The 26,327-nt window shown below is 40.8% G+C and overlaps 1 protein-coding gene across 11 annotated transcripts in view; it reads left to right on the forward strand.

The window, feature by feature from the left end:
• The window catches only part of RAB3GAP1 (RAB3 GTPase activating protein catalytic subunit 1), a 51,593-nt gene that overhangs the window by 21,152 nt on the left and 4,114 nt on the right, over positions 1-26,327 (forward strand). For 9 of the 11 annotated variants that reach the window (XR_006277905.1, XM_038421668.2, XM_038421669.2 and 6 more), the window contains 17 exons: positions 1,537-1,702; positions 3,269-3,368; positions 7,469-7,550; positions 9,293-9,361; positions 10,335-10,408; positions 11,204-11,296; positions 14,738-14,907; positions 15,428-15,523; positions 16,074-16,246; positions 17,656-17,710; positions 18,112-18,492; positions 20,902-21,039; positions 22,160-22,387; positions 23,063-23,159; positions 23,239-23,342; positions 23,468-23,583; positions 24,960-25,062. Coding sequence is in view for 8 of the 11 variants with exons in the window: in XM_038421668.2 (XP_038277596.1) it covers positions 1,537-1,702; positions 3,269-3,368; positions 7,469-7,550; positions 9,293-9,361; positions 10,335-10,408; positions 11,204-11,296; positions 14,738-14,907; positions 15,428-15,523; positions 16,074-16,246; positions 17,656-17,710; positions 18,112-18,492; positions 20,902-21,039; positions 22,160-22,387; positions 23,063-23,159; positions 23,239-23,342; positions 23,468-23,583; positions 24,960-25,062 (2,245 nt within the window). In the remaining 3 variants the exon portion in view is untranslated. Of the gene's footprint in view, positions 1-1,536; positions 1,703-3,268; positions 3,369-7,468; positions 7,551-9,292; positions 9,362-10,334; positions 10,409-11,203; positions 11,297-14,737; positions 14,908-15,427; positions 15,524-16,073; positions 16,247-17,655; positions 17,711-18,111; positions 18,493-20,901; positions 21,040-22,159; positions 22,388-23,062; positions 23,160-23,238; positions 23,343-23,467; positions 23,584-24,959; positions 25,063-26,327 lie in introns of those variants that run through there. The other 2 variants (XR_006277906.1, XR_005295579.2) reach the window with 1 other exon arrangement.

Genomic DNA, 26,327 nt, shown 5'->3' on the forward strand with positions numbered 1-26,327 from the left:
TTAGGCTACATTGATGACATCTTCATCATCTGGACCCATGGAAAAGAAGCCCTTGAGGAATTCCACCAGGATTTCAACAATTTCCATCCCACCATCAACCTCAGCCTGGACCAGACCACACAAGAGATCCACTTCCTGGACACTACGGTGCTAATAAGCAATGGTCACATAAACACCACCCTATATCGGAAACCTACTGACTGCTATTCCTACCTACATGCCTCTAGCTTTCATCCAGATCATACCACACGATCCATTGTCTACAGCCAAGCTCTACGATACAACCGCATTTGCTCCAACCCCTCAGACAGAGACAAACACCTACAAGATCTCTATCATGCATTCCTACAACTACAATACCCACCTGCTTAAGTGAAGAAACAGATGGACAGAGCCAGAAGAATACCCAGAAGTCACCTACTACAGGACAGGCCCAACAAAGAAAATAACAGAACGCCACTAGCCATCACCTTCAGCCCCCAACTAAAACCTCTCCAACGCATCATCAAGGATCTACAACCCATCCTGAAGGACGACCCGTCACTCTCACAGATCTTGGGAGACAGGCCAGTCCTTGCTTACAGACAGCCCCCCAATCTGAAGCAAATACTCACCAGCAACCACACACCACACAACAGAACCACTAACCCAGGAACCTATCCTTGCAACAAAGCCCGTTGCCAACTCTGTCCACATATCTATTCAGGGGACACCATCGTAGGGCCTAATCACATCAGCCACACTATCAGAGGCTCGTTCACCTGCGCATCTACCAATGTGATATATGCCATCATGTGCCAGCAATGCCCCTCTGCCATGTACATTGGTCACACTGGACAGTCTCTACGTAAAAGAATAAATGGACACAAATCAGACGTCAAGAATTATAACATTCAAAAACCAATTGGAGAACACTTCAGTCTCTCTGGTCACTCAATTACAGACCTGAGGGTGGCTATTCTTCAACAAAAAAAATTTCAAAAGCAGACTCCAACGAGAGACTGCTGAATTGGAATTAATTTGCAAACTGGATACAATTAACTTAGGCTTGAAGAGAGACTGGGAATGGATGGGTCATTACACAAAGTAAAACTATTTCCCCATGTTGTTTCTCCCCCCCCACTCCACCCCCCACTGTTCCTCAGATGTTCTTATTAACTGCTGGAAATAGCCTACCTTGCTTGTCACCATGAAAGGTTTTCCTCCTTCCCCTCCTGCTGCTGGTGATGGCTCATCTTAAGTGATCACTCTCCTTACAGTGTGTATGATAAAACCCATTGTTTCATGTTCTCTGTGTGTGTATATAAATCTCCCCTCTGTATTTTCCACCAAATGCATCCGATGCAGTGAGCTGTAGCTCACGAAAGCTTATGCTCAAATAAATTTGTTAGCCTCTAAGGTGCCACAAGTACTCCTTTTCTTTTTGCGAATACAGACTAACACGGCTGCTACTCTGAAACCTGTCATACTATTAAATAGTTCTGAGGATGTTAGAACAGTGAACATATTTTAATCTACTGCTTCAATATTTTGCAGTCAGGTACCATTGTTTGTGCAAATACATCATAAATGGCGAAGAATGTATGTTGGAGAATGTCAGGGCCCTGGAGTTCGAACTGACTTTGAAATGGTTCATCTTCGTAAAGTGCCAAATCAATATACTCATTTATCAGGGCTACTGGACATCTTCAAATCCAAGATAGTAAGTATGTTTGTACTAGAAATCATGCTGTTTAATCAAGTGAAATGTAGGCTCTTTTAAAATCAGCTATTTTAAAAAAAACTTAAGGTAATGTTGTTATTACAGGGGAAGAAAAAGGGCCTATGCTTTAATCAACATTGTCTGCCTGTTTTCTTTTTAGTTTAATTAATAGCTCTATTGTCCTTTTAAAAATAAAGAACAGTCCTAAACTGCGACTGTGTGAGTAATGTTTTGAATAATTTTTTTCATTAGTTCTTGCTAATACTATGCCAATTCTGTAGCCTCGTGAGTGACACACAATTTTTTTTTCTTAGAGCGCTCAAAATTTACTAAGCACTTCACAAATATGTAGTCCCCTGCCTTCAAGGAATTGTACTCTAAATTTGACACTCCATTAGTGAGGGAGAGTGTGGGGAGGCGGGAGCGGGAAGGATAGATGAAGGGCACCATGACAAGAATAAGGTCACATGATTACCGCAGTAAGGTAGAGACACATCTTGATGGGATTTTTTTTAGTGCCTTTCTTTCCCCCAGCTCTCCTCATAGTGAGATAAGGAGTGAGTTACTATTAGAAATTTTCCTTGAAAGTTTGATAGAAATCACTTAGTCAAAAAGATCTATGATAGGAATAGGGACATATTTAGTCTTCTTTTAACACTTTTTAAGAAACTTTTCAGATTTTCTTTGCACTTGGATGTTAGATATACCAGTTCACAAGGAACTGGACTGAGACCAGTCATTTCACATGGGGCATCAAGCACCAGTCAGACAGTAATGATTTTCAACATTACTTTTGTGTTGGATTTGATGTAGTGCCAAAAGATGAAAAGTAATGTATCCTATTACCAACCTTCTTCTAGTTTAGTCCTCATTCTTGTGTAGATTTGAAATAATTTTCTACTTATTTGTGCACCCACATCTTTGACGTCAGTGTAGCTGTTATATATCCATATTCTTTTGACATTATTCAGGCAGTAAAAAGAGAAGGAGTACTTGTGGCACTTTGAGACGAACAAATTTATTTGAGCATAAGCTGTAGCTCACGAAAGCTTATGCTCAAATAAATTTGTTTGTCTCTAAGGTGCCACAGGTACTCCTTTTTCTTTTTGTGGATACAGACTAACACGGCTGCTACTCTGAAACCTATCGTTATTCCGGCAGTGAGTCTCATTGAGGTCAGTAGGATTGCTGACTTGAGTAAAAGAAACATGATTTGGCCTATGTTTTAAAAGTAACCTAATTTGATTCATTTTTATTTGTGAATTTATACTATATTTTTATATATTACAGGGAAAACGTGTTAAAATTAGGCCAGTTTTTTTTTTTTTTTTTTTTTTTTAAAAGCCAAGTGACTGAAGTTGACTGATAAATAGCCTGCTTGGGGTTGAAACTTTAGAAGAGATTGTACTGAAACAACAAAAATCTCACATAATGTTGAAAACCCATTCTTCACTCTATTTTTTTAAACTCAATATTTTAGTTTCATATAAGTGAAGAATATTATTGTAACTCTCGTTGATTTACTTTAATGCATTTGTAGTGTTTCTTTACATTTATTTTTTTTAGGGATGGCCTTTAACTCCACTGCCTCCAGTAAGCATAGCTATTCGACTAACATATGTTCTTCAAGACTGGCAACAGTATTTCTGGCCCCAGCAACCACCAGGTAGGAGATTCATGTGCATAGTGTCTTACGGGCAATTTTAAATTAATGTATGGAAAGCAATTGTATATAAAAAAATTTTCTTTACATTATGTTGCTAAAGGAATTAATACTTGTATGTGAATTTGCAGAATTTTGTAAAACTGTAGTAGCTGTTTACTAAGAGAAGCATATGAATATCTGTGGGTTTAAGAACAATTTTATGACAGTGTTTAAATCTGATCAGTGCAGTGTCTTTTGCTCTTTTGGCTGGAAAACCACTTGGCTTCACTTTTCCCTTTACACACTTTTCCTTGCACTGCTGACAAAATAAGCCCACAAATATATCCACACATATACATGTAAAATAATCAGAGGAAAACAGAGTTTCCCAATCAGACATTATTATTGGTAGTATAAAAGCTTACTGGATTCCCTTAATCTGGCAGTGTTGTAATGCTATAGAAACTTTCCCAGGCTATGGCAATTTTTCATACAGTCTTCATTTTGTCTGAAAAGATGAATTTATTTATTTTTGCAGTTTTTGGATTCCAAGGTTAAGTTACTGGGTTGTTTTAGAATAAGCTTCCCTAAATAAAGATTTTCATTTTATAAGCATTTTGAATAGCAAACCTAGCTCTAATATGTAGGAGAGCAATGAAACTTTCTATCTTCAAAGTCATCTCATATGCACAAAGTAAACTGAATAAATGGAGAAAATAATTTGCTTGGACTTTCTTGTTGTGGTAATCCCAAATATTACAGAAACAGTAGGTAAAAGTTTAGGACAGAAGTTGTGACTTTAAGATGATGTGTCTAAGTTAATTAAAATATAAACACAAATGGTACTATGATAGCTATCAGTTTAAAATTATTAGGAGATGGGAGAGCAAAACATGTTAAGATGCTTATTTCTCACCCCCATCAGTTAGCTGTTGATTTATGCACAGGACTATTTACATCCTTTAGCATAATGGTTTTTATTATTATTTCTAATGTAATGTTACATGTTCTTTTACATATTGGGGAAGCCATGTTGCCCAGTGGATGGAGCACTTGATTGAGACTCTTGGAGATGTGGTTTCTCAGGATTCTTCTGGTATGTCTACGCTGCAATTAAACACCTGCAGCTGGCTCATGTCAGTTGACTTGGCCTCAGGCTAAGGGGCTGTTTAATTGTGGTGTAGACCTCTCATGGGGTCTTGGAGCCTGGGCTCCAGCCCACGCCCAATGTCTACAACACAATTAAACAGCCCCTTAGCCTGAGTCAGCTGACGCAGGCCAGCCATGGGTTTTTAATTGCAGTGTTGACCCTCCCAGGTCAACCCCGAGACCCTTGCCTCGCAGGTAGCAGTCAGTAAACTCCAGCCCTCAAGTTCCTCCGAGATCTCTCTGCAGTGCACAACCCCTATTACTGTACATTCACAGAAGATATTAAGTGTGCTGATCCTTTAAAGAGACAGAAACAGCATCTTATCTTGCCTGGAGTTAACCATCATTTTGATTCAATCAAAGCACTGGGTTGGTTTAGATGAAAAATAAAACTAGTTTTGTTTAATTAAAAAGAGTAGGTTAAGTGAGTTCAAGTATAAAGGATTAAAAATAGAAGGGGTTACACAAAAGTAAAAATATGCTAATGGCTAAGACCTAACTTAACAAGCTGCAGTCTTTGGTGAGGAAAGTACCTTAAACAATCTTTCAGCAATAGCTGATTAGCTCTTAGTCAGAATCCCCACAGAGTCCAAGGTGCTGGTTTTCCTTGTTTCCTTAGGTGAAGGATCACTTGGTGGTTCTCTACCCCTCTCTTTATAGTCCAGGCTACCTTTGAAAAGTACATCTCTCCAAGTTCATTGACCAGTATAGGCTGTTCCTCCCTGTCAGTCTCTAAGGGAGGCCATGCCTCCTTGCTGTTGTGTACCTGTGAAGTTAAGCTCAAAGTGGGGAATTAGCTACACCTAGTGCTCTGGTCCTTTGGTCGGGCAGAACAGTAAGGCAGTCTGAGTCCCGGGCCCTCAGGGCAGGGCAGCAGACAATTAGTAGGCTCTGGCCTACAGTCAGGGCAGAGCAGCTGAGAAGTCTGAGCCTCAGGCCCAGTCAGGGCTGGGCAGCAAAGTAATGAGTAGGGACTGGCCTGCAATCAGGGCAGAGTGGCTAAGCAGTTTAGAAGCCCCAGGTAAGAGTGAGCACCAGAAGTCTAGAGGCTCAGGTCAGGGTGTCTGGGGAGTGAAGGTTTCTGGCCTAAGGAGCGGGAGTACTGCCATCCCCAAAGCCTGCCCAAATCCACTGCATCACAACCCAGGGCCCTAACAGTAGTCCACCACTGGGTGAGCAGGGATTTGCCTGGAACACGTTGACCTTGTATCAGGCTAGTGGTCAATCAGACTGTTGCCTGGTTTCCCAGGCTACTTCCTACTCTTCCCCCTTGGGTGTACCTGCGTCTGTTGTCTTGGGGAGCTTTGGCCAGTCCACAGGAGGCAGCCCCAGCAGCTCCTTGGCATCTCAGTCTGCCGGCCGGCAGTTAAGGAGATCCAGCCAGTCTTCAGGCAGCAGCTCTGACAACTCCTCAGTATCTTGGTCGGCCAGCGATCCTGGGATCAGCTCCTCTGTGGGCTTCAGCAGCAGGCAGGATGCATCCATCTCCTGTGGTGGCTCCAGCCCAATTGAGCTGCAGGGCCCACCTTTTGTACTTTCCCTTCCTGTTCCTCCCTGCTGCTTCCAGTGGGGCACATGTGGTTCAGCCCACCAGGGGGCATGTTGTGGTCCTTCCCTGTCACTCTCTGAGGGAGGCTACGCCTCCTTGCTACATCAGCTTCAAGAGGCAGTAAGGCTTCCTGGGGGTCCAGTCTCCACCCACAGTTGAGATTAAATGATCACTTTTTCCCCACATGCTCTCCTGATGGCTTTGTTTGACTGGCATGCAAATATGTTTGTCACTGTCTTTGGTTAAACCTTGCTCAATTTACTCAGGAGACACATTCAAGCAGGCGGAACCACATTCCTTTCTCTGGAAAAAATCTTTATCAACTATCAACTCACTCTGACATGCCTAGTTTAAATACATTTTAGTCATAATTCCAGCACAACTGTATAATCCTTTATAGTTGGCCATACATACATCATGCAAGAATATTAACAGTCAGTGAGTTTAGTTTTCCAGTGGCATATTACATGACTCCTTTTAGATACAGATTATAACAATAGTGAGTTGGCGTACACTGAGCTGGTCAGGCCAGCTGAAACTCACTGCTAGATTCCAGGGAACCCCTTGCCTTCTGGCATAGGGATGCTCTTAGGGTCACAATTGCCTATTTGACCATGGTCAAATATTCAAGCAAGAATGCCAAGATGTTGGAGATGGTCTACCTTTTTGATTAAATCATGGTGCCATTCTTCTATTTTTTTTAGAAGTTAATTTCATTGTTCCACGTTTTTGAGTTAAAATACTTCAGTTAAGTAATTTGTTTTTTATAATTAGGCATAAGTATCTATCTAAGGCTAAGCCTGTTGGAGACCATGAAGTCTTACTCTGTCTTTGCAACTTTTGTTACCATTATTGTTACTATTGCTTTAAAATATTTGACCAATCAGTTGACCAGTTATTTTTGGACTGGTCAAATGCCCAACACTACTCCCTGGTTACTTCAGGAGATCTTTTTAGTTCAGTAGGGATCATATATTTGACATATTTTGCATTTGTAGTGTGTGTAGAAGGGAATGGTATGAGTGACCTAAGATGTCTAAGAAATGCATCGATAAATAACAAATATTTGCTGGTAACGTTTATCTGTTAGTTTGGTTTACATCTGTATTTAAATAGAGAAATCACGTAAGCACATTTGTTGTTCTAATGAAGAAGAAATCACTTAAAAATGTAAATAATAAAAGTAACCTTTCCTTTTCAGTTGCCTTAAAATAACTTTTAGCATGTGGAGTATATTGTTTGCCAAGACAGTGTGTCAGTTCTTAGTAATGTGTATTTTATGATATCAAGTTTTTTACCACTTGTTCCAATAGAAAGATCATGTGCCATGTAAGTTTTATGTTTAGTAAGCAGTGTGCTATTTATTGCTCTAGCAAACCATCATCATGTTTATATTATGGAAAATGTGTTGATCTGTCTTCAGATATAGATGCACTAATTGGAGGAGAAGTTGGAGGCCTGGAATTTGGGAAATTACCATTTGGTGCCTGTGAAGATCCTGTTAGGTGAGATTAAGAGTGCAGAAAATTATGTATGTTATAAAATAGTGTAAGTGCTTCTGAGAAAAAATCGGAACTATGAATCTAATTTTAAAAAGACTTGTTTTCCAATGATATATCTGTGTTCAGCCATATACTGCTAACAGAAGGCCTCAGAGTTTTAAGTATTGCATAGGAGTTAAGAGCAGCGTGTTGAGAGACTGTTTTATGAAGTTTACAAACAATACTAGAATATATAGAATAGTGCAAAAAGCTATAGTTTTAGTTTCCAAGTTTTGTGACAGAGATTTTTTGATACATGGGTACTTGATGCAACATAATATAGTATAAACTTTTTCAACTTTGTATTTATCACTCAAACCATAATGCTAAAATGTACCATAGCTACAGATGCTGTGCCCATATGCAAAGTGTCAGATTTAGAACTCTTAATGTTTTAAAAAGATAAAAGTTAAGAAAACCATCTTCAAAAGTAAACTGATTTTATGTTGTCAAAAGAACAAAGGCATTTGTAGAAGATGAGTTTCCTTGATCCATAAACAAGTGATATAAATGGCTGGGTGTAGATGGTTTACATTAAATGCCTGTAGGATTTTTTTTTCTTTAAAGATCCAAGTTTGTTTGTTTTTTAAATTCATCCAGTCTAAACAGAATTTGTCTTGTAGCATGTTTAATGTTTCATGCCAAAGCAATTTGCAAATCACCAAAGGGTGTAGCAACTGTGCAGTCTATTAGGGTAGCCATTGTGTATTCTGTAATAACCAGGATTAGTTCTAACAGTACTACCAAACCTGTATGCATAGTGGCCCTGGATCATGAGTGCCCCACCTTGCCAGGGACTAGTTGAAATTATGCTTGTTTTCCTGTGCCAGAGTTTGGATTATGAGCCTGTTGACCTGATAGTTCTGTGGTGCTAATTTGAGTTCTCCTGGGGGATCTCCATGTCTCTTCCTTAACTGCTGCCCTTCTTAGGGCATGTTGTAGGTTTTCCCCTCCTTCTGTTGAAGAGGAAATGTCCGTTCACTGTTCTCCTAGTTTCCTCCACCAACATATGCACCCATTCTCAACCTGTTCCCCATTGCCCCTCCCTGTGAAGTTGGACACTTAACATGCATACAAACAATTTAAAAAACAAAATGAATAACACCCTTCCCTCTCCCCCCGGTAGGGAGAGGAATTGGGGAAAGAACCCTGTATGATGGATGTTAGTCACATTGTTTAGTGCACTACTAGAAGGCATGCAGATACTGGATGATGGGCAAAGTACATAAATCAATAGATTAGAAATAAAAAAGGTATAGTCAGTGGAAACGTATCAACTTGTCTGAGTTAAAATATTTTTAAATATTTTTTTGTTCCTTTGAGAAATCAGCTAATTATCAGTTTCATATCATCATATCCCTCGTGCCCCCCAAAGTTAAAAAATAAAAAATTAAGTCAATAAAACTTTTAACAAAAATGCAGTAATAAAATCCTGACATCAGAATACAGTATATATAACATAATAGTAATCTCATGGATCTTATGTCTATATATAAGATCTTATGGGTCTTATTCAGTGATTTAGTGTTCTAGGCCACAAAGGGGGAGATTTTGAAAGGCATAAATGGCAGTTAGCTCCCTAACTTCCATTGAATTTCAGTGGGAGCTAGGGGAGATTAACTGTCATTTATGATTTTTGAAAATCTCTTCCTGAGCTTTTTAGAAATCAGTCTAGCATCATTTATACCAAGTTTTTGCTGTTTCAGTGAGCTCCATTTAGCAACTACATGGCCTCATCTAACAGAAGGTATCATTGTGGACAATGATGTTTATTCGTAAGTATGTGTATTTGTAAATATATGAATTAATAAACGTTTAGATTTTTTTCATCGATTAACAGCTTGTATCTTTCTAGTGTCACCTAGAGTTTAAAGGTCTAACATTTTTATTTTTAATGCCTTGATGAATGTATAACTCGACTGTTAAGATGTTTGTATTTCAGAACCAATCATTTTCGTAACAGTTTTTCCCTGTGTGTGCATTAGGAAAGGGCCATTACATGCTGATCTCTGTATACATAGTACATGAGCTCCTATCTGTGCATTAATTCTTTCTAGTTTCCATTTGGATCTCTTTTATTAATTTATTTAAGTGGGGTGCTGGTCTAGCCTTGAGATGAAGGAAGATGCCTCATAATGAACCTGGGAAGCAAAAGGAGTTACTTAAGCTTACAGCTGTCTTTGCTGAAGAATGGGATGTCATCTCCGCTTTCTACTCCATCTAGCAAGCATAGTCAGCAATGAGCACTGACCTGAGAAAAGAATACTAACTCTTTAAGTAATTGTATTAACACATTTGTGGTGTTTGGTTCTAAGTTTTGGAAACTTGAAGAGGAAAATATACGTAGACAATTAAATGTTCTTTAAAGACAAATGTTAAACACCAAAATATATTTTGTTTAGCTTTAAATAGTACTTACTTTTTTGTATTTCTCTTCCCTGACTTTTTTAGACACATGCATGAAAACAGGATCCTTATTTTTCAGACTTCCATCTGTTGTTCATTTTTCTCACTTGACTCATGTTCTGTTTGATGTCTTATTTTTCCCCGTAGCAACAATTATGATGTGCAAAATGGAATCTATATTATGACTTTCATAACCTAGCTTGGCTGACTTCTTTGTTTATATACTTAGATCTTACCTTGCAATTCCTAAGAACATTTGATTACTTGTGTGCAAGTAATTGCCCCCTAATACTGGTGTGGACAAAATGAAGCACTTTTTTTTTTTTTTTTTTTTTTTTTAAGTGACTTGGATCCGATTCAAGCACCACAGTGGTCTGTGAGAGTCAGAAAAGCAGATAATCCGCAATGTTTATTAGGTAAGCCATTTTTAACTTCTATTCCATTCTAGACATCAAGAAGATGAAGTTTAGGGCTGACTAGATGACCAGTCTCCTAATCCCCTGTGATACCGCATTTTCTTTATAATTTTCCTTAATTCTGAACACAACCTCTCCTGATTTCTCTTAGGTCTGAATGGACTTCAAATTAGGTTGTCTTTCAAGCCCTTAATTCTTGGGGGGGGGCGGGGGGATTTCTGATGTGCAGTTTTATTAGACCTATGTTCCCCAGACTTGACTAGTTTCTGGCTAATGTTCATGTGCTGTTCCGTAAAGCACTAAATTGCTTAGACTCTGTACCTAAGAGATGGCTTCTTCCTAAATATGTGATCAGGTGAGGCTCACTAGGTGACAGCCCCATGATTTGTAAATCATGGAGGCATGATGTTCTCAATATGGGGCTCTTAACTCTGGAACTCGTTTTCCCTGTGGGGCCAACAGCTCCGGAGTTTATTGAACTTGCATGCTACAAAGCTTGAGGAGGTGGATTAACTGGGTATTGGATTTCTTCTTGAAATGGTTGTTGTTAGCTTTCTAGTTGGCCTTGATTAACTTTTGTTAAGCTTTAATTTGTAGTTTTGATCCACATATGTGTAAAACATGACCTAGAGATAGTAGGAGGTACGTTTCTCAAATTAAAAGTCGAAATAATTACCACTTCTTTCCCTTTCCTCCAAGGACTCCTGCTATGGTAGGAAAGGACTTATGCTATGGTTAATTTATTGTTAGAGGAGCTTCACTGACTAAATATTCAGAAAATTATTTTCTTTGTAGGTGACTTTCTTACTGAATTCTTCAAACTTTGTCGTCGGAAGGAATCAACTGATGAGATTCTTGGAAGATCTACATTTGAAGAAGATGGAAAAGGTAGAAATCTTAATTTTTTCAGTGTCATAATTTGTAAGTATTGCTTTTTCAGTTGGATCACTTTCCTATCTCTACTATCTTGTGTGTTTATGACATCAGCTAGATATATTATTTTACAGCTCTAGGGGAAACCTTTTGCTTCTCTTAGCAGGGAGTATTACAGGCAAATGCTAACACTTCTTCCCATACTCCAGACCTAGCTTGTCTCTTAGAATAAGTCTAGGTTTAGTAGAACATGAGTTAGCAAACCCTGGGTTTATTAAGATAGGGTGGGATGGGCAAACTTTTTGGCCCGAGGGACACATCTGGGTATGGAAATTGTATGGTGGGCCATGAATGCTCACGAAATTGGGGTTGGGGTGTACGAGGGGGTGAGGGCTCTGGCTGGGGGTGCAGGCTCTGGCGTGGGGCTGGGGACGAGGTGTTTGGGGTGCAGGAGGATGCTTTAGGTTGGGATGGGGGCTGGGGCACAGGAGGGGGTGAGGGATGCAGGCTCTGGGCAGTGCTTACCTCAAGCAGCTCCTGGAAGCAACAGCATGTGCCCCCTCCCCACAGCTCCTATGTGGAGCCACGGCCACTCCAGGCTCTGCGCTCTGCCCTGTCCACAGGCTCTGCCCGGTCCGCAGGCTCCACCCTGCAGCTCCCCATTGGCCACAGTTCCTGGCCAATGGGAACTGGGGGGACGGCAGTTGGGGCGGGGTCAGCGCATGGAGCCCCCTGGCTGCGTTTACGTGTAGATATGCCACTGCTTCTGGGAGCCATGGCATGTATGTGTGGAGCAGCCCCAAACCTGCTCCCCAGCTGCAGCACGGGAGCGGGGCAAGCCCCAGACCCTGCTCCCCAGCGGGACCTTGAGGGCCAGATTAAATTGGCTGGCAGGCCGGATGTGGCCTGCGGGCCATAGTTTGCCCACCCCTGAGCTAGGGCTTGTGTGTCTAAACCAGGGATCTCAAACTCAAATCACCACGAGGGCCACATGAGGACTAGTACATTGGCCTAAGGGCCGCATCACTGAAACCTTTTCATACAATGATACAAAACTATAGTCAAAAATGAAAAAAATGAAGAGTAACATAGTATGCTACTAAAAGTCAATGTGTTAACTTTTTAAAAACTGTTATGCGAAAAGTCAGTGCTAATTTTGACAGTCATTTCATTTTTGGCCACTTAGCTGACAGCGTTCTGCATCAACCACTCTTAAGGGCTGTGAAAGAAGGTTAGAAGCCCTGGTAAAATCCCTGCTTCGTTTGCGTTCCTTCCAAATCTTTCCCTCACTGCTGTGCCGGGATTAAGATTTCAACTAGGCAGTGACAATGAATAGAAGATGCAATTTGCCTACAGACAAATCCTGCTAGGATTATGCTGTAGGTGAATGTTCAGCCACTTCAGCTTTTCTCTTACCCTGTTGCATCCCCGGGATTAGAGAATAGATGTTTTTAATTTAATTGTATTCCTCTGACTTTTACTCCCTATTACTCTCCTTCGGAGTAACCCAACCCAAAACTCCTGGGGAGCTGAGCCAATATGACAGAGTACAGATCAGAGCAGTACGTTTGCTAAAGGAATTTTAAATACTGATCCAGAAAGAGAGGAAGCATTCCTCAAGAGGGCCTGGCCCTTCACATGAAAATTACCCCACGCAGGGTTTTTCCATTGCCAGCAGAACCACCAAGGAGAAGGGGACAGTCACCCCTGGAGGCAGGGGTGTACCAGCAAACGCCTGTGGAGAATGGCAAAGATAGATAGCCGAGGGAGCAGCTCGAATCTCTTTCAGAGAAACCTGTAAATCTCCAGGCTGGGATTTACCTTTGACTGTCCTGTGGGAAGCGCGTTGATTAAGTCTTGCATTAGAGTTAAGAGATGTAGAGGACTCTCGCAGCCTGTTTCTTCATGTGGATTGAGGTAGAGAAAATCCTGCCCTGGATTTCTGGGACAATCTGAAATGGCCTCTAGGGTGCAGAATAACTGGATTTTGGAGGCCATCTGGAACTTTTGACTCTGCTTACAGCCTAGAGAGGAAAGTAACCTGAACTGGACTATTGGCTCGTCTGGAATGGACTGTGTGCTCAACCCTGGTTAAAGCTGCTACGCAGCAGGTTGTACAGATGCCCTAGTGCAACCCCTTCCCCAAATTCCCGTCCTGGCCCTGCCTCTTCCCCGCCACCTCCCCTGAGCGTGCCACGTTCCTGCTCCTCTCCCTCCACCGCTCCCCCACCCCGAGCTTGCTTCAACTGTGTGGCAGCGGCTGGGCGGGAAATGCTGGGAGGTACGTGGAGGAGCGGGGATGCGGCATGCTGTGGGGGTGGGAGAGTTTGGTTGCCATTGGGTGCAGAGCACCCACTAATTTTTCCCTGTGGGTGATCCATCCCTGGAGCACCCATGGAGTCGGCACCTATGGTGGGCTGCAGGAAATAACTCCACGGTCCATGTGTTTGAGACCCCCAGTCTACACTCATTTGTAACCCCAGGTTAGGAATTGTCTACGCTGCATCATGCAAGCCCGAGTCCAGCCACCCACATCCCAGACTTCCTAGCACCCTCCCAAAATGTCACTCTAGTTCTTTGTGATGCAGTGTGGGAAGAGTTGAATGTGCACCAGACTTGACTGTCCCGAGGATAAAGAAAGTCGGCTCATGGGATTATGGGATACTTTTAGTGGACTCCTAGAGCACGAGCCCAGTGGGGCTTTGTCGTGCTCCAAAGCAATAGGGCTTGAATTGTGAGTTGTGGCTTGACTCATGCTCGGACCCTCCATTGCATGGGGTCCTGGGATGCTGGTTCCAAGTTCTGGGTTAGCATGATTTGTGTGCAGACGGAAGGGGAGTTAGGCTTGAGCCTGAGTTGGAACCCTGGACTTACATAGCAGTGTAGACATATGCTTACAGGATATGGGAACCAAAGTCCTTTCTTGTATTTTGTTTTTTATCAGGAAGTGGTGTTTTCTTTAGTCCCTCTTTACCTTTCCTTTGTCCATCAATCAAATGTTGTACCATTTGATCTTGGATAATCAGTGGGTTTTCACCTACATCATCTTCCTGGGTTCTTTTTAAATTTATTTTTCATTTCCTTTGTTCTCATACGACTAGCTCACTTCTGTTTTAATATCTTATTTTGGGGGTAGGACATTCTGTCTAATTTCTTTGTTGACTTGGGCACTGTAATCATTGTTCTGAATTGGGCAATAGGTGATAGCCATTAGCAACACGGTCAATCCAGTCCTATCTTCAATCTCTAAAAGAGGCAAGGGAGTCTGGTGGCTGCTTTGTAATCTGACTCTGCCATGCAGCTGTGGGGCTAGAAACAGTTAATTTCAGATGTGGGACATGGCATCACAATTATAGAGCATAGGTTAACAGGTTGGTTAGAATTGTGAATCCTAAATAAATTGAGATAATGGAATAAAACTCTGAACTTATTTTATAACAATTTCTTATTTTATAGAGGTTGCTGATATAACCCATGCTTTGTCAAAGCTCACAGAGCCAGCACCAGTCCCAATCCATAAATTGTCTGTCACAAATATGGTTCACAGTGCAAAGAAAAAAATTCGCAAACACAGAGGTGTAGATGACTCGCCGTTAAATAATGAAGTCCTCAATACTATTATGTTGGTAAGCAAACTGTCCATGCATCATATTGTGTGCATGTGTACATTGTATATACATTGTACGTTGTAGGTCTTTTGTTTCATGTTTGTGGCTTATAAAATTTTAAAAATATATTGGCTTACTGTGAGAGTGATTAGTTATGACATAATGGCATTAGGTTGGAAGAGTTTGTCCTATCCATAACTAGAGTAATCAAACAGTGATCCCACTATCAAGTAGAATTGCTTTTTCTGGAGCCTACCTTTTTTTTTTTTATTGACGGACAGCTATACTGATTTGTCTGAGATTTGACAAGCCACAATAACTCTAGTGGAATATTCTCATCCATTTTAAGAAAATATCCATTTCAAGTGAATCAAGGCAGAATAAACAACTTTCACTGTTTGAATAAAACTGTTCCAACTCAAGAAGTTGATCACAGCATATTAGCATAACTATACCAAGAAAAAATAGGCAGAGAAAAAGTGGGGAAAGTGCTAAAAACTGACGTAGTCTTTCTCTTACTCCCTTCCCCCCCAAAAAGTTCTTATTCCCTGATGCTACTGACAAACTAACAGATGGATCTGAAGCCAGGCCTAGTACTTCAAGAAACAATCCTCCTCCAGAGAGTGAAGAATATGTAAGTTTAATTGAAATTCATAAGAGAAATTCATATCAAATCTGAGTGATTTCTTAAAATCTGGAAAAAGTTTGTCACGGGATGCTTGCAGAATGTTAGTTTATCTATATGAAGGGCTAAATCCAGGGAGCTTGACTACAGTATATAGCTATTTTTTTCTGTTGCATATTTCTTTAAAAGTTTCCCAGATGGAACACCTTTTGTCCACATTAGTTTGTTTTAAATATGTTCTTTAAAATAGACAGCCTTAAAACCGCTACATTCTTGTTTGACCAGCAGGTGTTGCTACACATCCTTTCTTTTATCTGTCTACTGCGACTCTTTCTGTCCTATTACCACTAGAGAATGAGTGGAAGAATAGTTGTTTTAGTGGAGGTTCTACAGAAACGCTCTATTCACCTATGTCCCTTATGATTGATGGCTAATACCTTTGCAGACTTGAGTTTTGCTCTCATGTTGACACACACAGATGATGATTGTGTTTTAGTGAAATGAAAAGTTTGAAAGTCATTTTCTGGATTTTTTTTTTTTTAATTTTTTTCTCATGTAGAATCTTTACAGTCAGTTCAAATCAGCTCCTTCAGATAGTCTGACCTACAAACTGGCTTTGTGTCTTTGTATGATCAACTTCTACCATGGAGGGGTAAAAGGAGTAGCACACCTCTGGCAAGAATTTGTAGTGGAAATGCGCCGCAGATGGGAGAAAAATTACCCAATTCCAGGGTAAGAGTTCCATTGGAATTTGACTGAAAATGTCCATACGTTGTGACAGATAGGATAACTAGTTACGACTTTAAAATATACTTGGACTTTCAGACTTGCTAAAGTGATTTTAGATGTATATTATTTGAATTAGTACTCCCTGCTTCTCTTCCGCTTCTCTCCCATAAGGGAAAAAAGAATAAGGAGTGGGAAGGAGCATCTGCTGCCTTCCCTAGCTCCACAAAGCTAGAGAACTTAAGGGGGAGGATGGGGTGAAAGACGCACCATTTTTTTGATTGGGGAGAGAGAGATTCAGGAGAATTTAGAAGGGAATATTTGTGCCAACATTTCTCGGCCCCCATCCTGAATCTCTACATTAAAACCAAGGTATCTGGGAAAGTAAGGGTAAAACACCCCTTATTTTTCTCTCAGCAGAAAAAAATGGTAGAATGGGGGGCAGCTGCTCCAGGTTCCTGGGTTGTTGGTGGAGGTGTTCATGCCCATCTCCCCTTTTGGGCACTTAGGACTTGTCTACATTACCCGCTGGATCGACAGGCAGCGATTGATCCAGCCAGGGGATCGATTTAGTGCGTCTAACTAAATTGACTGCTGAGCACTGTCCCGTTGACTCCGGTACTCCACCAGGGCGAGAGGTGTAGGCGGAGTTGACGGGAGAGTGTCAGCCGTTGATTTACTGCAGTGAAGACATCACAGTAAGTAGATCTAAGTACGTTGACTTCAGCTATGTTGTTAACATAGCTGAAGTTGTGTAATTTAGATCAATTTCCCCCCCAGTGTAGGCCAGGCCTGAGTTACTTTTTTGAGCAGCTGCTGAAGCCGCTGCCCTATGTCTATCTTAGCAGGACTTTGGCCTGCAAGCTGAAAGAGTGGTGATCAGTATGGAGCTCCTACATGTTAACAAATAACAAAAATAAAATACATTTTCAAAAGACCTGGCCTGGTTGGTTGTTCAGCGTAGTCATCCTTTTTTGTGAAATCAGTGAGTAAAATGGGACTTTTTAGTTACCATTCCATTATAATTTTGCCTTTTAAAATTATTATTAAAGTCCGTCTACTTCTTGTAAAAGGTACTGGATTGGTAGCACTAAAACTGATATCCTTTTAATCCCAGAATGGGTACAGCATGAGCAGAGACAATCCAAACATTCCTGGGCCAGTCTCCCAATTTGCCTCGTCCCTGACCTGAAGGAACAACCTGTAGAGGTGACGGGGTAGTTCATTTTCTATGCCCTGTTCAGTCCTTTGCCTGTCTGCTGAAACCACAGCCTAACAGAGTAGTTGCAATGGTAGTTTTTATGATGTGGATGTTTGTCTTTTGGGAACTGTATCCAGAACACCAACTCACAATATGTACTGGTGTCAGAAGTGCAAATGTTCTGTGGTAAAAGTGTAAATTTAACATTTTGCAGGTTAGCTAATGGGCCTCCAGATCTGAGATGCTGTCTACTGCATCAGAAACTTCAGGTAAATATCACAAATTAAGAATGATCTGTTTCTTAATTTTTCTTTTCTCATAGGAATAATCAAGAACAATAAAACATTTAGTCAGTATATTCTAGAGTCACTATGTGGATAGTGTTAACTCTGATGATCATTATCATGTGGTTTTCCAAACACTGTTAGTTTTCCAATTTCAGTGTAGCTTGTGGTAATTGTCACCTCTCCTAACAGCTGATAAAATCTCTGCATCAGTGCAAATTCTTCCATATTATACTACTGTCTTCTTTTAGAACTGAGAACCTTTTAATGCTGTTTTTAATAAGTTTCTCTCTGTGGTATAATGATATTGCTGCCATTATGTAAGTATATTAGTGAACAGTCACTAATACATTAGAAATTAGTTGTTAATGTTTTTATCTTTCTAGATGTTAAACTGTTGCATCGAAAGAAAGCAAGCAAGGGATGAGGGGAAAAAACGATATACATCTGCTTGTTCCCCTGGTTCTCCTGGTGATACTGGGAAAGCAGTAGACTGTTCAGGTGGAGATTATCAAAAGGAGACTGGAAAGGAAAGAGGAGAGGTTGGGAAATCTTGGGAATCATGGAGTGACAGTGAAGAAGAATTTTTTGAATGCCTTAGTGACGCAGAAGAACTGAAAGGAAATGGACAAGAAAATGGAAAGAAAGGAGGAACAAAAGAAGGAATTAAAGAATCTGCAAACTTAAAACCAGAAGGTCGTCTACATCCGCATGGAAAACTGACTTTGCTGCATCCTGGAGAACCTCTCTACATTCCAGTAACACAGGTTAGGAAGTAGTAGCTTAGCAGTGTTTATAGTAGGATTTTTATCAACTTGCTTTTATAACTACTTATTCGTAGGTTTGGTAGCACTTCCCATTATAAGACCCTGTTTTCAGTTGCTTAAAACTTTTGCAAACTTTAACCATTAGAGGTAAAATTTTACATGCACGGTTTCTGCTCCATGCTGAATTTATTGTAAAACTTCAGCCAAGATGGTTCAGCTGTTTCCAAGAACAAAGCTAGGAAAATACATTATTTTGGCCATGTTAAATTCTGGCAACATTTCTTTTTAAACAGCTCTAGCACCACCATGCTTTGGAGCAGAGACTTGAAATTTGGCAGGGGATAGACAGGAATGTCAGATGTCAGGAATGTGCCTCTTGCTGTCCCCAAGACAATCTGACCAAATTTGGCCAATTTACAGGCCTTTGAAAGAATCACAATTTGCATATGCTCTGTAGAGACCTATAGATTTTTAGCAGCTAAATTCCCTAAAGACTCTGTCCACACTGGGCATAATGTAGCCTGGGACTGAGCAGGATTTTCCTTGCAATTGCAGCTCTGAGCTGTGGAATGTGCTAGGTCCGGGTTCAAGTATCTGAACTGAGAGGAGGGAGCCTGTCTTCCCTGTGGTCTCAATGTTGTTCTGCCCCAGACAATGTGGGGAAGGAAATGGACTGATTTCAGTGCAGAAGGGACAAGAGGCAGACCTGTGGGGGAAGTAGATTGGGACAAGGAGGTGGAGGAGTTACTGAGTGTGAAGTGTGGCAGGGGTAAGGAGAGGAAAATTGGGACTGTGAAATGGGATAGAGATGAGACTAGGATTGGTTAGCTAAGGAGACTGGGAGTCAGTAGGTGGGTGTGGAGACTTAGGCTATATCTAAACTTGCAAGTTTTTTCACCCAAAGTTGCACCACTTTTATTAAAGCGCTTTAATTAAAACTGCCGTTGCATGTCCACACTAGTAGCTCTTCCAATGACACGGAGAGCAGTGCACTGTAGTAGCTATCCCACCGTGCAACTGGCTGTAGGATGCTTTGGGAAGGGTTTGTAATGCCTCATGGGGCATGTACAGCGTCACATGATGCAGGTTTTTCAATCCTATTGTTCCATGGGCATCTTCTAGTCAGTGGTTTTCAAATTTTTTTTCTGGGGACCCAATTGAAGAAAACTGTTGATGCCCATGACCCAACGGAGCTGGGGATGAGAGGTTTGGGGTACAGGAAGGGGTTCTGGGTTTGCGGGGGCTCAGGGCTGGGGCAGGGGATTGGGGCTTGGACTTGCCTCCAGTGGCTCATGGTCGGCGGCGCAGCTGGGGTGCAGAGCCAGGCTTCTCATTTGTCCTGGCGCAACGGCTCGCATGGCGCCCCGGAAGCAGCGAGCAGCAAGTTCGGCTCCTAGGCGGAGGTGCGCAAGCGGCTTCACCTAACTCTCGCCCGCAGGCACCGCCCCCATGCCCAGTGCCCATTGGAGTGTGGAGCCGGTGCTCAGGGTGGGGATACCGCGCAGAGCCCCATGGTTCCCCTGCCTAGAAGCCGGTCCCGCTGCTGGCCACTTTCGGGGTGCAGCACAATGTTGAAACTGGTAGGCACTAGCCTGCCTTAGCTGGATAGCACTGCTGATGGGACTTTTAACATCCTGGTCAGTGGCGCTGACTAGAGCGACCCAGTGTCTGACATGCTGTGACCCAGTACTGGGTTGTGACCTGAAGTTTGAAGAACGCTGTTCTAGATTGCCAGCTGCTTTTCAACTGAAGTGTGTGGGGAACTATACCCAGAGCACCAACTCACAATATGTACTAGTGTCAGAAGCACAAATGTTCTATGGTAAAAGTGTAAATTTAACATTCTGCATTGGAGTTTCTCCTGAGACATGGCAGTGCAGAAGGAACTGAGGGGGTGGGTTACCCACACAGCCTGATATAGCCTTGGTGTGGGGTACAAGGATATCAGTGGCACATGTGCAGGCCAAATGGACATTGTTAATGAAAATCTCTGATCAAGTGTGCATGGGGTGCATGCACATTAAGAGTGGAGCACTCATAGGGACACATACCTTGAGGAAGTACAGTTACAACCATTTCTTTCGTGAATCAGCTGGTATACACTGAAAAGTTACATTGGCATAGCTGCATCTCTCAGGAGTATGAAAAATCCACACCCCTGAGAGACGTAGTAAAGCCGAAAAACCCCTGGTGTACACAGTGCTTAAGTCAATGAAAGAATACTTCTGGTAACCTAGCTCCTTGCCCTCAGGGAGGTGAATTATCTAGGTGACAGGAGAACCTTTCCCATCACTGTAATAAGGGTCTGCACTGAAGCACTCCAGTTGTACAGCTGCAACAGCATTGCAATTGTAGACACAGCCTAAGTCCTTTTGTGAATCTAGCCCTTTGTCTTTTTCAACATTACAGGAACCAGCACCCATGACGGAAGATCTGCTGGAAGAACAGTCTGAAGTATTGGCTAAACTGGGAACATCAGCAGAAGGAGCTCACCTTCGGGCACGCATGCAGAGTGCTTGCTTGCTCTCAGATATGGAGTCTTTTAAGGTATATGCTGCTTGCAGAGTTCTCTGGGGCTATTTTGACATGAGCAAGCTGTGATAATTGGTCAGGATGACTAATTTGAAGGATCTCCTGACAGCTGTTTTCTTCCCTTGCTATCTGTTTTAAACCTTGCTATTCTTTTCCTAAATGAAAATTTTAGGATACATTCAAAAATTCTGTTTATAATTCTTCTAAAGCTTAAATTTAAAATCTGTTTAAAAACAAAAACAAAACCCCTCAAAGTAGGTATGTGTACCACACTACTAAGAGATGCAACACTTCATAGTAACTTTTCTAGCACAAGCTGTTTTGAAAAGCTAAAGTAGCAATGTAAAATATGACTTAAAGGAAGGTGGGGCACATTCAATTTGGCAAGTTTTACTGTGTGGACAAACATGCCATCTTCAGTTTCAGCCTTCATGTTGAAATTACAGGAGCAGAAACCAATTGTGCCATTGTTAAATGAGGCTTTTTAACTTACTGGGAGCGTTTGATTTGTAAAATAAAAGTTAATAGGCTGCTCCCATTTAATGATTTGGTACAAAAGTTTGGTTGGCAAGCAGGCATCCAGCAATTTTATTGGCATTAAGACAAGTGTTTGCCACCTGCTTCAGTAACCAATACTAAGCTTAGTTTAGAAAGTATTTTAGTGCAGCCTATGACTTTTTCAGGCACTGAGTGATGACAGTGTGACTTTTATTTTCCATCTCCAGTTTTCTTACCAAGTCTCAACAATTTTGTTATAAATCTCCTTTTCTCATGCTAATTGAAATCACATACGTTAAACCTCTTTTGCATCATTGACAAGGCAAACGCCTAATTTTGAGCTTGCTTGACATAACTGATAAACCTGTACTGATTTGTATAAGTAAGAGGATGCATTTTTTCATTGCGTTATTTTTCCACTGCTGTATACCATTTAATAATGTGAATGTTCAGCGCTTTTCTAGTGCTGACACAGTGAGTTGGTGGTTTGTGATTACAACTCAGGAATTCCTGGCTCCTAGCCCTTAGCTCAGTCCATGAAACCACATTTCCCTGTTAACCAGATTGTATATAGAGAAATTCTATTAAAAATTTTAATAAATATATTTTCTTATTTTTTTTTCTTCTTCCATTCTAGGCAGCTAACCCTGGCTGTTGCCTGGAAGATTTTGTGAGGTGGTACTCTCCTCGAGATTACATTGAAGAGGAAGTGGTTGATGAAGAGGGGAATAGAGTACTTAAGGGTGAACTGAGTGCTCGAATGAAGATTCCTAGCAACATGTGGGTAGAGGCGTGGGAAACAGCAAAGCCAGTTCCAGCCCGGAGGCAGAGGCGACTGTTTGATGACACTAGAGAGGCCGAGAAGGTAAAAAGCTCTGTGTTGTGGTAGTCTGTTCTGTGATTCCTAGTAAACATGTAATGGTCTATTATAAAAGATTTAACCAGTAACTTGTAATTGCACTATATTTTGTTTGTTCTTATTTTTAAACTGTTCTACTAGAATGCCCTAGCGTTACTCAGAATGCTAACTTGAATACTACGGACTGCTTTTTTGCCAGTATAACTGTTCTTAGAACGATTTTCTGAAATTTGAATAAATTTTTACCTTTTGAAAACCTGTCCAATTGTAACTTGGTAAATTGTTACTTAGGGATTTATTTGCATTTCTAATAAATGAAACAAAGATTTTGATTACATTCAGTGTTATAATTTCTTGAAACTTTCATTATTTGTAGTTTCTTTGCTTACTGTTGTAGTGGAATTAGAATTGCAAATTACAGATGAGAGAGACTTAAATCCCATCTCCCTGCAGAATATTTTCTGGAGCTTTGTTATAGAGCTTTTATCATGAGGACTAACATCACAGCATACTTTTGAGACTAATGATTCTTGTATCTATCTCATTAATGTTGTAGTGGGTGAAGTGCAGTTTAATGTTCCATTTTTGCAGTTTAAGGATTGGTGCTTATCAGTCATAGTTAATCTTATTTTTGTTAAATGAATTTTGTCATTAATGTATTAATTTTTTGGCATACCATAGGTGCTTCACTATCTTGCAGTTCAGAAACCAGCTGACCTTGCAAGGCATCTTTTGCCTTGTGTCATCCATGCAGCTGTACTAAAGGTAAAGGAAGAAGGTAAATAACATATAGTAAGTAATTAAAATGTTTTTAAGAGCAGTGATGATACTATGACTAAAGTTGTGTTGTTTTTTAGAAACGCTGGAAGATATCGCTTCAGTTAAGAAGATTATTAAGCAGATAATATCTCATTCCAGTAAAGTTCTAAGATTTCCAAACCCAGAGGACAAAAAATTGGAAGTAAGCCTGTCATGTTAGCCAGGGATAAAAACTTTGCAGATCTCAGTACTGTCTACAGTTTGTGTTTAAAATGCTGATTTTTTTTTTCCTCCTTCTCCCGTTCAAAAAAAATCACCCTTATACAGGAAATCATTGCTCAGATTATGAGTACAGAAGCTATCATTGCCAGGGCAAGGTCACTGAAAGCAAAATTTGGGATAGAGAAATGTGACCAGGAGGAGGAAAAAGAAGATCTGGAAAGGTGACTGATACTTTATTAGTTTACTCTCTTTGGTGCTTCTCCCCATATTTTTCTAGGTTCCACACTTAGACAATTGCTGATGGGGAGTAGTAATGATAATGCAGATTGCCAAGGAGACACAACACATGAGACTGACACTTCAAAGAATGATGTTTATAACTCTCTTCGTAGGTGGAAACATTTCTAGAGGGTTCCTGTCCTACATATTGGGGTTGCCAAATGCAATGTAATGTAATCTTTCCATGTCTTTGAAAATATTGTGCTATGTGGCCTTAATTTAATGCAGTTGACTTTTTATGTAAATGTGATAAGAGTATCAAGTGTGTCTGTTGCGTGTTCTGTGCATGTGAAAGTGCACAAGTTGAACTCCCTATGTTGTTTGGGACCTATGGATGAGAAATGTTATATAAGAACCAGGTATTTTATTTTATTTATTACTGTCCCGTGCATGATGTAGAATGAAATATCCAAAAGAACCATTTCTCCCATTATTCTCCTTAGTAATATGAAATGCTGTATTGGGGCACTATAAGAAAACTAGTGAATAGGAGCCAAGTAGCCCATGTTTTTTTTTCTGTTCACCACCACAGTGTGACTATTTATTCCTTAGTCTGGCTAAACATGTGAATGTTAAAAAGTTGAATATTGGAATAGGCTAAATTCTTAAGGCTAAGGTGGCTGGTGTGCTAGGAGGAGAGGGGTTCCTTCACTCTAGGTGTTGGGACTCTTTTTTTTGGAGGAGCCATTCCTGACTAGGATTACCGCTCCCTGCTAGACATTCTCCTAATTTCCGTCCTGTGTTCTTAATGTGCTCACTTCCCCCAACTGCAGAGTCTTGATTTCTCCCTGAAATTGGGAGCCAGCAGGGGGAAGATTGGACACATTGGCCAGGGAGTGGTTAAGAGCAATAAACTGTTCTAATATGAGGCAGCTAGAAGCTGAGTCAGCAGCACAGGAGGTGAGTAAACATAGGCTGGGTTGCCTTTTCCAGCCCTAGGGGAGGGATTAGGAGTGGAGATAAGAGTTGCAGTCCCTGTTGGGATGGAATGAAAGAAGTAGAGGGACAGAGGCGTATACCACAGATGAGGGATCCAAGAGTTAAGACTTTGAAAAAATCCTGGTAATGTAATGTCATGTGTAATACTGGAAAAATAGTAACTTTCTAAACTGGGCATTCAGATTTAATTTTGAACGTATGTCTTCCTAGTAGTGCTCTTAGTGCTGGAACTGTTTTTACACTCAAGCTAGATGGGGAGCTTTTGTAGTTCTTACAGGAAAGAGGTTTTGAAGATGTCATGTGAAAATAATTAAGAACTGATACAGTTAAGAACTTGGATGCTCACCTTTTCCTTCTTTTCATTTTTTTGTACTTCCAGGTTTGTAAATTGTCTTCTGGAGCAGCCAGAAGTATCAGTCATTGGTGCAGGAAGAGGACCTGCTGGTAGTATCATCCACAAGTTATTTGTGAATGCACAGAGGGTAAGATGGAATTTTCAATTGATTCGCTGATAGCTTTAATTTAGGATGAGGCAACAACTCTCCATGTGATGCTGATTTCTTCTATCTATAAATAGGCATGCATTTTTTATAAATAGGCATGAGGTTCCCCTCCCCTCCCCCGTTCCAGTGAAAACAATTTTGGCAATAGTAGAACTTTAACTATGTGAAGAAAGGAGAACAAAAACCATGGGATATTATAAGACTGAGTGCGGCTAGGTAGACAGCCATCTAAGTGATCTTAAAGTGAAGATCACTTTGAAATATGACTAACAATGCCATTGTGTGATTCTACATTTGTATCTAGCTTTCCTGATCAAATGTGCTCAGTTTATAAATAAAGATTTTTTTACTTCCAGCCCTGCAAACTTCTGGGTTCTGAGTTAAAATGGGTTTTTTACTTTATCACTGGTAATAACGGTTTTGCAGGCCAAAATCTGCTCTTTGTGACTTTTCTGCAGTTCTGTTGCCTCAGTGGATTGGCACAAGTATTTCTGATTGAGACTTCGCTTAGTAAAGTTATGTTGATGATGCACAAGAATGAAGAACCCCACTCTCTCTTCTGTAGCTCTGTTAGCTTTGCAGGGCTTAACAGAAAAAAAGCAGTACAAATAAATTTTTGTCAATAAAAGAAGTGGATATGACTCAGTATATGCAGGGAGCAGATCTGATAGGTAAGCTGCTGCTATTTTTAAGTAGTAACTTTCAGAGTAGACTTGCACTTTGAGCCTGCAATAATATGCTCTGCAATATGTGGGCACAAAAACCAAAAAATCTAGCCTGGTATCTTTGACTATTTGATCTTGCCTTGTGATTTACAAGAAGATAGAATACTCAGTAGTTTGGCCCATTCCTTTTTCCACCTCTGCAGTCTCTCTCTCTCTCTCTCCCCCCCCCGCCCGGTGGGGGGGGAGTGGGGGGAACCATTCAGTACTAATTCATTCCAGTTGCTCCCCTTCTTTTGCTAACATGGTAATGGTTTTTAAAATATCATGAGTGAAACTTGATCTTATTCAGTATTCTGAGGACAGTTGTGGCTCTTGCATTGTTACAACTGTGCCCTAGCGATAGTGAGTTATTTTGGCAGAACTCTTTCACAAAATTCAAGAGCATATAGAATTTTGCCATTTCATTAATGTGGAAATTGTGCATCATTGCAATCAAGGGTGTCACTTCTTTTTAAACTATAAAACAACATTAAATATTTGTATTGAGACTAATGAACTTGCTTCTGACTCTTGACCAAT

Source organism: Dermochelys coriacea, chromosome 11 (genome assembly GCF_009764565.3).
Source record: "Dermochelys coriacea isolate rDerCor1 chromosome 11, rDerCor1.pri.v4, whole genome shotgun sequence".
NCBI lineage: Eukaryota > Metazoa > Chordata > Testudines > Dermochelyidae > Dermochelys > Dermochelys coriacea.